At 40.7% G+C, this 15,530-nt stretch overlaps 1 protein-coding gene across 1 annotated transcript; it reads right to left on the bottom strand.

Moving 5' to 3' along the window:
• Window positions 1-4,437: 4,437 nt before the first annotated feature.
• On the bottom strand, window positions 4,438-9,964 carry LOC115793513 (hydroperoxide isomerase ALOXE3-like). The gene is made up of 14 exons (XM_030748547.1): window positions 9,821-9,964; window positions 9,064-9,268; window positions 8,840-8,924; window positions 8,295-8,411; window positions 7,895-7,998; window positions 7,597-7,754; window positions 7,337-7,480; window positions 6,875-7,078; window positions 6,626-6,712; window positions 6,382-6,551; window positions 5,962-6,083; window positions 5,768-5,868; window positions 4,762-4,932; window positions 4,438-4,617 (listed from the first exon to the last, which is right to left on the bottom strand). Exons 1-14 carry the CDS (start codon window positions 9,962-9,964, stop codon window positions 4,438-4,440), a joined length of 1,992 nt encoding a protein of 663 aa, XP_030604407.1.
• Between the last annotated feature and the right edge of the window lie 5,566 nt (window positions 9,965-15,530).

Here is a 15,530-nt window from a genome sequence, read left to right as displayed (position 1 = left end):
CAAGATTAATTTTAAATGCAAAAAGTATCAACAGTATCAAAAGCAACAAGCATCTCCCATCAGTTTCTAACAGTACAAAAGTTTTTCTGGGTGAATTCTCCACAGAGAGACTTCTGAAACCTTTCAAACAGAAAGCCTTCACAGAAGAGTGGATGCTGTTAGATCATATCCCTCCAAAGATGCACATAGTAACATGCTTTTTTCTTCTTTTTTTTAATAAGCGCATGTTCACCTTGACACTTAAAGCCCGTTCTTCCAAAAAAAGATCAGCTTCAGGTCTGAGATCTTGGCTGGACTTCTTGCTTCAGCTGACACATTTCTGCTGATAGGTCAGTATTCTGACTTGGTGGTTCCTCAGCACCGTCCTTCTTCTTTCATTGGTAGAATAAACCTGTTAATTTTCTTGTCTTCATTTGATTCTGTTTATTTATATTACAGATTAGAATTTTGAACAAACAGTCGTTACCAATGCATTTATTAAATATGTGCTCATATCTTTTTGTTTTAAGTTGGAGGAAACATGACTCTCACCTGCATTATTGGTTCACATCATTACACCTTCAAAGACTTGAGCCTAAATGGAGGAACGATTACATATAATAACCAATCGTATTGGTGTATCCATCACTGGAGCTTATCACATACAAAGAGATGAAATATACAAAAACATAATTTATCCATCATTTATGGTTCTGTGCTCCAGTGTCAAAGTGGGCCTGACCGGGTGCAGATGTCCATAAGTTGTGGTCGCAGTACTTCAACATCTAGGTGGCGCTACAGACAAGGAGCTAGCATAAAAGTGACAGTGTTTTCAAAAGCTCTGTGTGGGGCTGGTGCTGAGCGGCTGTGGCCATCATAGTTAGGTTACATCAAGTGTACATCAAGTGGTCATGTTTGTAAAGGAGAACTGGTTCTCAAACATGTTACCTGGTAAAATAAAGGTTTAAAAGAAAAAGTGAAGGAGAGCTGAATTTAAATTTAAGGTCATTAATGCTTAGATTCACTCACTGAATCCAACATTCATACCAGCTGCATACTGTCAGTATAAAGACAGTATGAGCTGCATACTGTCAGTATAAAGACAGTATGAGCTGCATACTGTCAGAGGGTGGAAATCAGCTAAGACAGCTCGTGAAACATCAGCTTACAGCTGAGTTCACTTCATCCACACAGAGCAGTAAACCTCAGAGCAGCAGCAGCAGGTCAGCTGATCACAGTCTGCACACCAACATCATTTACTGCAGCTACAATAGAAAGTTGTGATTCTTCTCCCCATGCAGAGCCACTACAGCTGATCTTAGGGTTCCTCCACCTTCTGAATCCCACTGTAACCCCTGAGTATCCTCATGTTGGTGTTTAGGTGGAGGCACAGTCACCCTCTACTATGGAGAACACAGAGAACAGAGCTGTGCTTAAATTCACTTTCACAGTTTGTGTCCTACAGAACAGATTCAATTAAATGCAATTAAAATTCTGATTGTAATAATATTTGTATTCTCATGTCACATTACTGTTTTATTCAGCACAAGGTTCAGTTAGTCCTCCAAAGATCTACTTTTACTTTCTTACTCTGAGTACATTTCAGAGCCTGTATGTTTTCACTTTCACTTGAGTAAAGAAGTTGAACCAGTATTTCAACATTGACAGGAGTACTTTTTCTTTTAACACAGCAACGTGTACTTCTACTTAAGTAAAGATTGTGTACACTTTTGCCATCCCTGCAATGGACTGTTTAATTACTGCACAAGGAACAAGAAACAGGTGAAACCCCATAAAATGACAAATGAGGAAACGATGAGCATCAAAACAAAAAGAAACAAGGAAACTTAGCAAAGATACTATGCACCAAACTCATAACTGATAAGTAACCAAATATTTGAACAGTCTCTTTGAAAGAGAAGCTATGAGGAAGCTGTCATCCATCCAGTGCTGTGAAAAGAACCAGCTTATGGTCTCATCTGTCTGTTGTTTCCTCTTTAGTGGGCTTTTGTTGCAGTCACTTTAAACGTGAGTGAAAAAATTTCTGCTTTAGCCACAGCAGAAATAAAAGAAACAAGCAAAGAAAATAGAAATGTGTATCACACTGCCTCTACCAGCTTACCTTCTTTCCACAGCGCAGCCTGGCGCCAGGTGTTCCCCAGGTAACACGCACACACACATGCATCCGACTGTCCATGTGATATACAAGAAAACACGATTCATCAGATCTTCTGTTGCTCTGTGGTCCACTTCTGATGCTCACAGGCCCAATCACATGATTGTTGAAGCTTCTGCTGAGTGACAGCGGTCAGCATGGACACACTGACAAGACAGCCCCATACACAACAACCTGTGATGGACTGTGCACGCTTACATAGTTTTATCAGAAACACCACTAAAGCTTTTTGGCAGTTTGAGCTACAATAGTTCAAACGACTGATAGATGCACTTCACTCCCCACACGCATCAATGAGCCTTGACCACCTATGGCAGGCTGCTGTTCCTTCCTTGGACCACCTTTGATGAATACTGACTACGGCAGTCTAGGAACACTTGCACATGTTTCCTGAGCATCTACTTTGTGGACAAAATATTCACTTGGTCCCTATTATATAACACATGCCGTGATGAATGGATAATCAGTGTTATTGATTTCATCTGTCAGTGATGTGATGGCTGATCAGTGTATACTTTAAGAAGAGGGTGTGTACCCAGGTGGGGATGCAGCTTTTCAGTTGTGACTCTGCTCTCTTCCCTTGTTTTAAGTGAAGAAACTTAAAAATCTAATTTTATTACCATTTTTTGTTTTGAATATTTGATGTGTGTAACATTCAGTCTATTGTCATGGCCTTCGAACGACCACACAGTGAATACCATTTGACTTGCTGTAATTGGAGGTACATAAAAACATACATAAGAGAGAAAGAATTATAAAAATGCATTGATAAAGGAGTGTATGAACACTGAATTTATGTGCCCTGTAATGATCCACATAACAGAATAATAATGAAACCAAAACTGGAATAAAACCAAAAACTAAAAGCATCATAACAGCAGAAAATGGAATGAGCCCATCCCAGTAGCCATGCATGGGTTAGGCTGCTGGAGATTCTAAATGGGCAAAAGACGTGAATGTGAATTGTTGTGGTGTGTCTGTCTGTGTTGGCCCTTTCCTATATATATATATATATATATATTACCTTAGTCAGCATTTTTTTGCTCAGCACTGCAGGAAAATCATGAGCAGGTCTTGAAAAAGGGTTTTGTGGGCAGCACCATCAGGATGTCACTGGCACTCTAATGCTGTTAGCATCCTTCTGCATCTGTGGTTACCAAGTATGTCTACATGTTCTTCTTGGGCCACACTGCTAACATGTGACAGAGCCTGTACCAGGTGTGACGAGGGTGTATTCTGGACAGGTCAATGGTCGGTCACAGGGCGAGTAAGAGAGAAAAGGGGTCATAGCAGCTAAGATGAGCGGGACCCACAAAGGAACTGGCAGAGATCCCAGGGGAACGAAAACACCAGTTGCTGGTAGATAGAGCAGAATAAGGAGGAGAGGTGGCCTAGAGGAAAAGAAGAAGGTTTATCACTAAGAGGATGCTGGTTTGAATCCTTGCACTGACATCACTGGGCCCTTAACCCTCTAGGTGCTTTCATTAAGACAAAGACTAATCTGACCTTCCTGTCTTATCTGTAACGAGTGGTTTGCACCCTCCTTGTAAGCCCCTGTAATTACATTTATAAAGACACAGCTTGGTTGTAGGCCGTCTCTCAGAGGGTAACTCAAGAGAAAGGCAACCTCTCACATTTGATTTCATTTAGAAACAGCAGTTAAGCTAACGTCCATGTCTTTGGGTGGTGGCAAGAAGTCATCCAGGCACAAGGGAAATGTTCAAACTCCACAAGCAATTTAGTTTAGACATAATGTGACAGTTTGACAGTCATCATTTATCAGATATTTACTAAGATCATTAAACATCTCAGAGTCAGTGTTTGTGTAGCACCGCTAATGTCTTTATTTGAAACAATGTGAATATTTATGTTGTGTGTGTGTGTGTGTGTGGGGGGGGGGGGGCACCATAGGAATTTACAATAGATGAACTCTGTGAATTGGAAAACTACAGTTAACATGCAACAATCTGCAGTGAGAAAAAAGGATTACAATTACATCCAAAAGAAAATGACAGAAAAGGAGAATAATAATAGAATAATAATAGAAAAATAATAGAAAAATATAAAGAGATATCATAAAACCCTCAGTGCAGCAGCCCCAGCTCTATTCTTTACATTTTCCTGTCCACTGTGCTCCCAGATAAGGTAATAAGCATTTTTTAGATTATGATGTGAAACAAAATCAAATCCAGTAGAATCAGTTATAAATCAGAACACACACTTTTCCTTCTCCTCCTTCTCATTAATATTAGACTCAACAAGGAGGAAACACCTTGTAATACTCAAATGGACACACTGTTTTCAACCACTTTTGGATCCAGGTATGAGTACGGCAGCTCCAGGCTCTTGTTTCTGGTTTTTATGTCAGCGCTCAGCTTTTTGAGCTCTTCTTGAAAGTCTATTATTCTCAGGCGAGGAAACTTCTCAGTGAAATGCTCCTCGGGGTAGTGGCCAAGAAGGACCTGATGACATCAACATGACATAAATGACAAACTGATGCATTAATGTGCAATGATAGAATCTGAGCAGGCTCGTTCTAAGAGATCAGCTTTGCTCTTGATGTACATTGGGATCATTTTTTCATTGATTGTTTGCAGAGCACTTACACGGTCAGAGGACTGCTTGCTGAGTAGCCATAAGGTGGCCATGGCATGCACTGTTGTGTTAACACTGGGGAATGTGCTCAGCATCGTTTTCTCACTCGTTGTCCCCTTTTGTGTTGGTGGAGGAAGCTGTAAGGAGGTAGGACAGTTGGGCATCCAGCCTCCAAAGTCATACTGCATTGAAGAAGTGATGAAAATGCATTAATAGGCTTGGAAGGAGGTGTGTATTTTTAATCTAATTAAGCACAGAGTCCAAATGTTCCCTAAAAAATTTCAATATATAATAATAATTATTATTATTGAAAAGAAGAACAGCCTTTGAAGTATAGCTTAGAAATGTGAGATTACTAGGCATTTCTTTAAAATAAAAGGATCAGTGTGACTGTTGTTCTTGGTGTTAAAATAAAGTCTAAAATCTAAAAATAAAGGATTGATGATGTTTGTGGAGTTAGACGATAGCAGGAAATTAGCTGGAAACTTTCCATCTTCAGACATGTGTCTAAATTGTACAGAAGCATATACCTCTGAAATTAATGACGCTAAAGCTAAATATCAGTGATGTTTCAAGAGTTAGTTAAATTGGTCTCGCTGACGTGATGTTAACTTATCCAATGGCTGGACTCATATAAACACACCAGCACAAGAAAGATGGAGGTGTAAAACGCAGACTGGGATGCTGCAGGTTTTATTTTGAAAGGATTTAGAAGCTACTTTTGTCTTTTGGCTGTCTGAGCAATCAGCCAGGCAGCAGGCAGCAGGCAGCAGGCAGCAGGCTGCAGGCTGCAGGCTGCAGACTGGCACAGACATTAAACTGTATTTACTTGGTGCCGACATGTTGACAAGTTTAAGTCTGATTGTGCTCGTTTCAGCTGCTGAGGGGGTTACATAAACTTCAAACTTTAGTGGAATTTATCTGCACATTCATGTTTTATCCGTTCATGCTGGAAAGCTTCTGCTACAGTCTACTACAGTTTGATCAAACTGTCATCAGTGGTCATCAAGATTTCACCTGTCCAGAGTTGACAGCTGAGTGCTGAGCAGAGCAAGTGAAGATCATCATGGTGACAAACTTGACCATCTCACCCACAGTGCAGAATTCCTGAGGAATTCCTGATCATCAGAAAGAATACACTGAATTATGTCAACAAAGAGACTAAATTCAAGCTATATTGTGATAAAATATAATGTGCATATTATCATCACCTGATTTTTCTTGTGAAAGGAATCCATGTTCAAAAATTTCCTTAATCCAGTTCTGCACCTCCGTGTCCTCCTGGACCTCAGCATCAGTCTTGTAGTAGTGTTTGAGTATTGAGTCCACAAAGCTTTTGACAAATGGAGACACATTCAGTCAGGCACAGTCCTGATTGTAAACACACCATTTACACACCACAAATGTACTCTCTTTAAAAAAATCATCTAGTTTTCCAAATTTGATTATCGGAGTGAGATGATAAGAGAAGATGAGGAAGATTCAACACAGATTGCTTTCTGTGCTCGGATCAGGAAGTTTGTTTTTTGTCTGTGTCTGAACCACCAAACACTCGGAGAACCTCGGAGAATCTTCTGAACATCAAAAACCAAAACAAACATATGTGCTGTCGGGCAGAGTGGTGATAGAACCTGTGGATGATCTCCCAAAGCTTCAGTCCATCATCTCGGTAGTAGAATTTTGGTACATCTGTCAGCCCACGCTCCCTGATGTCATCTGGGATACAGAGGGAGCTGTAGGTCAGCGAGGCCAGTGATTTCTTCAGGATTTCAGCAGCACCCTTTCCGCCAGAAGCTGTAAACTAGAGAACAGTCAAACTGCAATGAGAGACAAATATATGACACTCAAAAAGAAAACTTGTTGGACTTTTCATACCTTAGCAAAAGATCCGCTCTCAGATATTAGCAGGTCCCGAGCTAAGTAGTTGATCTGAAGAGTGTAACGAGTGTGAGGTCTGAGAAGCTGATGGAAACAGAGAAATTTGTTACAATTAAATTGGCTTTTTTGCTTTCTTGTCTGCTGTATTAGATTCATATATTCTTTGTGTTTAGTCCACTGCTGCACAACAAGAATGCAGACGTGTGGCACACCTTAGAAACACAATAGCCCCTCAGGAGCAGTTACCTTGTACAGAGGATGCACCATGGGCAAGTTGCGCAGAAGTGACACAGCAAAAACCTCAGCCAGCAGGTGAGTGCACAGCAGGTGAGCATTGAGTTCATAAAGATTAAAATCTGCGCTCCTCACGAAGATCTTGGCCAACAACCAGTCGTACTCAGAGTCAGTAGGTAAAAAGATCGGATTGTCCTTTGTTGGTTTCTGCTTCAGCTGCACGAGAAGGAAAGACGGCTTTGACTTAATCTCTTTGTTAGCACTGATAGATGTCGAGTATGTTTAAAGGCCCAATTTCATGTGTGTATGTATATATATATATATATATATATATATATATATATATATATATATACACACACACACACATCATATACAAAGTGTGAAAATGCCATTTAAAAGAATAAGACACATTAACCAAGATGACATTGACCTTGGCAGTGCTTGAATTGAGACCACAGGTTTTAAGCTTACCTGAATGGCAATTGGCACCAGGTCATTTTCCTCAGTTTTCCTGAGCAGAACGAGGGGGGCCATCAAGAACTGCTTCTTCCCATTGATGGTGTTTGCCTGCACTCCATCCAAAAGCTTGTAGTCACACAGGAAGATGTTGCCCTTCTGTTTTAAATATCAGAGACAAGGAACAGTTATTTGAGTCCATGTCGTGTTAACATTATTACAAAGTGAATGTATCAGTGTATTCAAATTCCCAAACAGATAAACCACATAAGTACCCTCATTTCATCTGCCAGACAGAAAGGCTGGACCATGGCATCAGTCACAGGGAAGTTCTTGGGGAGTTCAGTGCAGCGTCTGATCAGTATGGGGTTCACACCGTTTAGAAACTGGTAGCCAAAGAAAGCGTTCTCCTTCCAATGTTTATGGACATATTCTGGAAATAAAACTTAATTTTACTTGTTTAAAATGTGCCAGACAGATTCTTTACTGCATGAAACAACCTTTAGTCTATACTGGAAATGCTAAAATATGCATACGCTTTAGTCTTTAGTAGGTTAAGGATAATTTCATTACCTGATGTTTTATTCTTACGGAGACCTAACAGGAGACTAATATCTGCCATACATGTAAACTCCTTTTTCCACTCAAGGATTTGCATCAGTCCCAGTTGTCCCAGTCTGCAAATTAAACAAAATAAAGTTTTTTTAGTAAACATGATGGATGGACGGACAGACGGACGGACAGATAGACAGACAGACAGACAGATAGACGGATAGACGGATAGATAGACAGATAGATAGATAGATAGATAGATAGATAGATAGATAGATAGATAGATAGATAGATAGATAGATAGATAGATAGATAGATAGATAGATAGATAGATAGATAGATAGATAGATAGATAGATAGATAGATAGATAGATAGATAGATAGATAGATAGATAGATAGATAGATAGATGTGGCATTTACACTTGGGCTGATATGTAGGTCATCTCTGCAGTCTTGGTCAGAGAGAAGCGGATGTCGTAGGGCAGTGACTGAATGCTGTCAGCCTTCAAGCAGTGGGAAATTCCCTCTTTTTCCCAGCTGGAAAAAAGAAAAACAGAAGTTTTGAGGTGCCATGGATATGACTGTTAACAGTGTCTTCATGTGACTCATCAATATTTCCTTGCCTGTTCAAACTGTACAAAGAAGTTTCTCACACTACACAAATGAACAAATGATAATGGCATAAGCAGGTTTCTGCTCTTATTACTAAATAATACAAACATTATTATTATTAGCTACCATTAATGAGTTTCTCATATTTGACAAACAGTCCAGTAGGTCCCTATCCTCCGCAGCTTTTCTTCCTTTTCTAACCATGCCACTCTTTTCTTTTTTCATGTCAACTTTGATTATTTTTGTATATATATATTTGACCTGAAATAAAGTGTGTTTATGAGGTCAAACAGAGCATTTCTGGCCTTTAGTTATTGACTCCAAATGTTAAAATGCTAGCTCGGTCTCCTTACCAGTAGACCTGCTGTTGCTTCTCCAGCTCCTCCTGCCGACTGTATTTGGCCAGAAGACTGTTTTTCTCTTGAGAGGCTCTGAGAGCTTAAACATAGAAAGGTCTACTATTTGACAGCAATTCTTTTTAAATGCAGCATGGTTCAGATTTGTTCAGTTTACTTTATATTGTTTTGTATTTTCTGTTCTTAGTGAAATGCATGCAGGACGGCATATTTCCCCAAACCTGTTCCCTCTTTGAAGCGGTGGACATCGCTGTCAGTGATCCACTGGTAGATGGGAAAGTGATAGGTATCTCCCTCAGGGGAATTCACTTCCACCTTGGCAGCATACCAAGATTTGTCTGGAAAGAGTAACCGGTGTTCTTTGTCTATCTCTATCAGCAGCAGCTCTCCGAGGGGGACTGGGCAGGACACGGTAAAACGTGACACCTGGCATAACAACAGAGCAGTTTTTGAAATCTCCAAGTGATGTTACATCAATGTTACATGTATATGATACCCAGGAACTGGGCTCTAACCTGCCAGGCATTAGGATACAGTTACTACACGTGATGGCAAAAATGTATGTTTCCTTTACTCTCCTTACACTCCACTCTGCATTTAATCATTACTTATTATTAATCTCTGGCTCTCTTCCACAGTGTGTCTTTTGTCCTGCACCCCCCCCCCCCCCCCCAACCCCCCCTCAGCAGATGACCCCCCCCCCTCCCTGAGCCTGCTTCTGCTGGAGGTTTCTTCCTGTTAAAAGGAGTTTTTCCTTCCCACTGTCACCAAGTGCTGCTCATAGGGGGTCGTTTGACTGTTGGGTTTTCTCTGTATTATTGAAAGGTCTTTATCTACAATATAAATCACCTTGAGGCGACTGTTTGTTGTGATTTATTGCTGTATAAATAAAATTGAATTGATCATGCTGAGTGTGGTAAATCAGAGCTGCACAGTGAGTATGACACACATTAAAACAGATGGAGATTTCAGACTTACTGCACCGCTGTAGAACGATGGCATGCAGCTCCACAGGCATTTACGTTTGCTCGATCCATTTATGCCCACCAGCTTAATGTAGACATTGTCAAAAGTTGTGGCAAAGCCCAGCCTGCCAGTGAACACGATGACTTCATAATCCATCGTTTTTACTTCTGAAAGTAGGAAAACGATGGATGCTTGAAGCTTAGTAACCAATGCAAAATGATTTTTCTATTCTTTTTTTTAAACAGTCAAATAACCACCAATCTGACATTGACTGAAATCCTTTCATAAATTATCTGTCCTACCTCTGCCGATGGCACTAAGATGAATTTGATGAATTTGTCCTCTGATGCTGGACTCTGCTGTTGGAGACCAGCACTGATGTCTCCTTTTAAGCTCAGCTTTGTGGGAGTGTCCTGTGAAATTCAACTGTCAGCTCTGGTGAAGTAACCTGAAAAAAAAAAGACCAACAATACATATGTCACGTCCTGGGCCGTTTGCCCAGCGTTTTGTGTTTAGTTTATTTCCTGAGCTTCTCCTCCCAGTATGTTTGTCTTGTGTTTCCTAGTGTTGTGATATGTCTGCGTCTCTGTCCTGAGTCTGTGCCTGTTCCCCGTGTTTAGTCAGTATGTTCCTTGGTTTGTCACTTCCTGTTTATTTTGACAGTCTGGTTTTCCTGTGCTTTGTGTTCAGCTTTGCTTCCCCTGTGTAATTAGTTTCATTTGCCTCACCTGTTGTTCCCTGCTGTTTCCTCTTGCCCTGATTACCCAGTGTGTATTTAAGCCCTCAGTTTCCATGTGTTCCTTGTCGCGTCGTTGACGTTGTGTGTCCGTGTGTTCCTGTGTTCCCTGCGCCTGCCCTTTGCCTCCCTTCCAAGGTTTTTGTATTTTTGTGTTTCCCCGGTGGAATAAACGCCCTTTTAAGTTACCTCTGGAGTCCTGCGTTTTTGCCCTTCCTTGCCCGTTTCCTCCCCGGCCATGACAACATATTACAATTCATGTCATTTTACATGATTACACAGAGAGAAAAACTGCATCATATGAAGAGAATCACAACTTTTCCAACACCTGGAAACTGCACTAAGATTACAGAGCAAATTGAAAATGAGTGACTTCCTGTTATAGCAGAAGTCAATTTTGAACTGCTTTGGACGTGTTTGCCAAGTTTTGTGCAATAGTACTCCCACAGCATCAGCATGCAGCAGTATGTTCTTATAACTGAGCTGTTCAGTTAAACAACAGCAGTCTGAGCAGAAACCAAAACGGTGGCGTTTAGTTGAACGTTCCAAACATTTCAGGAGGTTCTGACGGTCTCACGGTTCCTCCTGTCAAAAACAACCTGAGAGTCAGCTGTCAGCAAAACGCCTTTCACAGCTGGTACATGCTGCACCTTTATAATGACATGTCACACAGATGACAACATTTCAAATTCTTCATTTTACTTTGAAATAACTGCTGTTTATAATGCCAGTGACATTGGATAAGCAGAAGATGTGTGGATTACATTAATTAAACAAATGAAATGCTTTCATTGAATTTCCTTAAACAGGTTATCTGTCTGATATAGAGGGGAGGTTTTCGAGGCAATGTTTGCAGAAATTCAGATAATCTCAAAGGTTTTACAAACTATTCCTGCAGTGATGGGCAGCTCACCTCATCACACTCATGAAGACAAACGGGACTTTGAACACGAGATGAAGAGAAACTGTCTAGAAACAGGTGAAACCTGGAGAACCACAAAGGAGGCACGAGGAAAAGAAAGAGTAAGAAATCAATATGAGGAAACAAATACTCTCTAAAAAGCCAGCACTATGGCAGGTAAGTTACCTCCTTGAAGAGAGAGCTCTCTTCAAATCAGATAAGTTATGAGGAAACTGTCATTCATCCAGTGTCGAGGAAATAACTTGCTCAATGTGCGAGTCAGAGATTAAAACAGATCGGTTTTACTTTCATGTCTTATTTTCATTTTTAGTTACTTTCTTTTTCAAAGAGCTGCTCAGTTCTACCACGCATGCAACTCCCAGTCACTGTCACCTTCCCAGCTCAGAGAGTCGCAGAGTGTGATACAGCAGCTGATTTATTGTTGGGAATGATGTCCATGAACAGTAACTCACAGATTTTCACCAGGACCAGCTGGAATTTTAAAGTTTTTAAAAAATTTTTATATGTCTCTTAAAGTTAGCAAAGTTTTCAGTTCTATTTCAGACACATTTCAGTGTGTGGGACTAAGACTCACCTCTACATCTGTAATAAAGGCCTCGCCCCAGAGATCAGCTCTAACACTGCTCCTTTCATTTTATATGTCATTAATCTTTACTGAACTATGACCAAGGCAAACCTAAACTTCGATGGAACTGGTCTTCTCCTGACAGCTCACTCAGATGCATCGCTTACTTACAGCATTCAATTCTAGGTCGTCGCTGGCTTTGCCGCCAATACGCTTGTTCTGAACTGGGAAAAGTGTAAAAATAAAGTGTGAAAATATAATTAAGGGCAGCAGGTTCAGCAGATCTGTACATGATGCGCTGCAGAAATGTTTTTATGAAATGTCTTGCAAAACAAATACATAAAAGGATATTTTAGAGGTCTTAGTAATCTAATTAATGATAATAGCTGATGATACCAGCTCTAAGTTCTAAGAACTGCTGTAATCTGTATAAATATGAATTTTAATCATTTCCATCTAACTTGAATATTTATTTACTTTTTAATAAATAATTTGGAGAATGATGACTTCTATAAGCCTGATAAGTTCCCCTGCATTCCTCTGAGTCCTCCCAAACCTTTGCCTTAATGATTCACTTCATCAAATGACTTTAATCGATCTCTGTTCTTTAAATGCAAACAGGTTAAATAAAATCAGCTGACTCTAGACTGAATCGTTTTCTGGATTAACATGATCTGATATAGAGATGGTGTTCTGGGTCACATGTTTGCAAGTTATCCCACAGGCTGAAACTGGTTTTTCAGTGAGAGGAAACGCGCCTTCAGGCGACTGTTTGTTGTGATTTGGTCCTGATGACAGCAAATACTTGGAAGAGTAGACTATGATTACGCAACTAACAACAAGCAAGTGAAACCTCACAATACACAAAGGAGAAACGGGGAAAAGTTCAACAGTGAACGTAGCGAGCGCTTATCAGAAACTCGGCATAATGACAATAATGACAAGTAATGAACAGAAAGTTCTTTTCAGAGATGTTACGAGGAGCCTGTAACAAAACTAGCTCAAACTTCAGCTCACAGAGATTAAAACAGAAAATGAGTCGGATTATATATTTCGAGTGTGTATGAAAGTGGATCATTTTGGCCAACGAATGAGCCACCGCACAGCTCTGCAAAGGCTGCAACAAGGGGCAGCATAAATGGTGCTATGCTTGTGTATGACAACAAATCTCATGTTAGACTTTTCATTTGTGACGCCATCTAAAAATTCATCCATATCATTAGATATGATCTGAACTCTGCTCTAGATCCAGTAGCAACAAAAGAAAAAAGCTGCAAGGTGTGTGAACTGGAACACACAGTACACATGCATCAGGTGCAAGAAATAAATACACAACACACACAGCACAATGCTGCCCACGTGTGTTGGCATGAATGGGCTAGTTAGCCCAGGCTGTTCCATGAGTCTGGTGTGTAGTGTAGACTGACGTCTGTTCAGTTTCTGATTAATTTCAAAGAAGTGACCTTCATGAGAAACTTGATTAATTTAGTATTAACCTGTTTTTTCTACTCATGTCCTGGCTCTGGCTGAGGTTTCTTCTTATCACAAAAATAGTCGGGCTTTAGTTCATATCTGGGTTCCAACAGAAGCAAATCCCTGCTGTCAGCCACATGTGTGGTCTGCATTGCTCTGAACTGGGATGAAGCACACAGCTGAAGAATGTGAACATAAACTGTTATTGTGGTACTGATTTCAGGTCCTGTCACAACATATTGATCAGGCTCAGGTCTGAGTTTTGACTGGGTCATTGCAATAATTTGATTCTTTTTCAGTCACTCTGGTTTGGAATCATTGTTCCTCTGCTAGCTTCTTAGCTGTGGGACACGTGGGGATGCAGCAGCCTCTGCAGATGAGCTTGAAGTAGTTTTAGGAGCTGATGGCAGAGTTTGAGCTTGATGCAGATGATGAAGATGATGAAAATGATGAAGATGAAGAGATCTGACTCAGAAACTGCATTTCAGTGACAAGTTGAACTTTTACAGGCTCAATATTTCCCAGGTTTTTAAATCTAATGTCCAGCTAGGTGCTGACAGAAAGGCCATAAAACAATTCAGTACCTCTGAAATGACGATGACAGCAGTTTGCTACTTTGGCACTCAGACGTTGCAGTGGTTCTGAGAAGCAGTGACACCAGGAATCACTTCTGAAACCGAAACATGATTTTCAGTTGATATCTCCCTGGTTAATTCCTCAAATGATCTCAGTGCATTGGTGGAGAGACTGATGACAGACCATTAAGCAAAGTGAGCTCTTTCCAAGGAGACAGAGGACTGTGGTAACCGCCTCCTTTTACTCAGACAGTCTTTCCCACATGTAGAATTCACCTTAATTATTAAAGAGTATCTTATCAGTATTGGTATCAGTATTGGTGATTCTGGCCCTGTATTTACTTGAGACCAAATCTTTCACTTTGCTCTGCGCCGTCTCAGCACTGCCAGTGTTTGTATGCTGCTGCCGGCTGGCCGGGCCTGCTTACTTGCTTTTTGTCTGGCGCCACGGAGTCATGTGACGGTACGACATCAAAACCCAGTGGGGGTGGGGAGCAAAGTGTGCCTGCTCTGTGCTGTGACTGGAGCAGAACTTAAAGGGTCGGCGTGCATCTTTGATGAAACTGCAGCAGCGCATGCAGGAGAGGAACTGAAGCTAAAGTATCGGTCTCATTACACTGATATTGATCAATATCAATACCAATGGTGGCATCGATATTACACAAATGCAAACAGTATAACGACACCATTTTCTACATTATTAAACCTGTGGACAGAGAGCAAAGGTCTCCAGAGTCTTGATGGAACAAAGGTTGCTGGTTCCTCTCCTGAAGAGTGTAAAGTGGGAAAGACAGTACAAATGGGATGGTGTGAGTATTTGAAGAAATTCAAGCATTCCTCCCTTTTGTGCCAAGTCTCCCGTGTTTAGGTCGTGTCAGCTCTTTGGTTGTCTCACTTCCTGTTTTATATTGTGAGCTGTTGCTCTTTGTGTTGTGCTTTCAGTTTTGCCTCCTTTTCCCATCTATATGGAGCACCAAATGGAAATCTTATAACAGAAGTCCAAATGCATACAATATACTTGATGTCTTTTTTTTTTTAACTGTGCTTGTTTAGCATGTGGCTAAAATCAAACTAAACCCTAAAGTAGGGATTATAATTCCTGCTAGGGTCCACTTGGGTGCCAGTGAATTAATTTTTTATCAGATAGTGAGAGGGTCGTGTAGACGTCCGCAGACCTGCCTGCATTTTGTGACCACACAGGAGAAGTTAGGTTCCAATGCACCAACGACACATGAACAACCAGGCAGCAGACTTAAAGAAACATAACAGGAATGACTCTGTGGGCTGTTGGGTCTCCAGTTCTTCATGTCCAGGTTACAAAACAGGGCAGAGTCAGCTGTCTCACTGTATCCATGGTTATTGTGACCTTCTTGGTCAGCTGTGGTGAAGTTTTATTTAATTTGCTGTTTAAAGTGGACTCATAAAGTGAAAACATGACAGCTGATTTGATT

The sequence above is a fragment of the Archocentrus centrarchus genome, chromosome 2 (assembly GCF_007364275.1).
Source record: "Archocentrus centrarchus isolate MPI-CPG fArcCen1 chromosome 2, fArcCen1, whole genome shotgun sequence".
NCBI lineage: Eukaryota > Metazoa > Chordata > Actinopteri > Cichliformes > Cichlidae > Archocentrus > Archocentrus centrarchus.
Note: the sequence above shows the minus strand (reverse complement) of the source record. Positions and strands in the feature narration are given on the sequence as shown.

What these genes read in the sequence shown, in the direction of transcription:
- LOC115793513 (XM_030748547.1), bottom strand. Translation starts at nt 9,964, where the DNA reads ATGGATTATGAAGTCATCGTGTTCACTGGCAGGCTGGGCTTTGCCACA. An exon ending in ACCTACATATCAGCCCAAGT is followed by an intron (nt 7,999 to 8,294) that starts GTAAATGCCACA and finishes TTTAATTTGCAG; the next exon opens with ACTGGGACAACTGGGACTGA. An exon ending in GCAAGCAGTCCTCTGACCGT is followed by an intron (nt 4,618 to 4,761) that starts GTAAGTGCTCTG and finishes TGATGTCATCAG; the next exon opens with GTCCTTCTTGGCCACTACCC.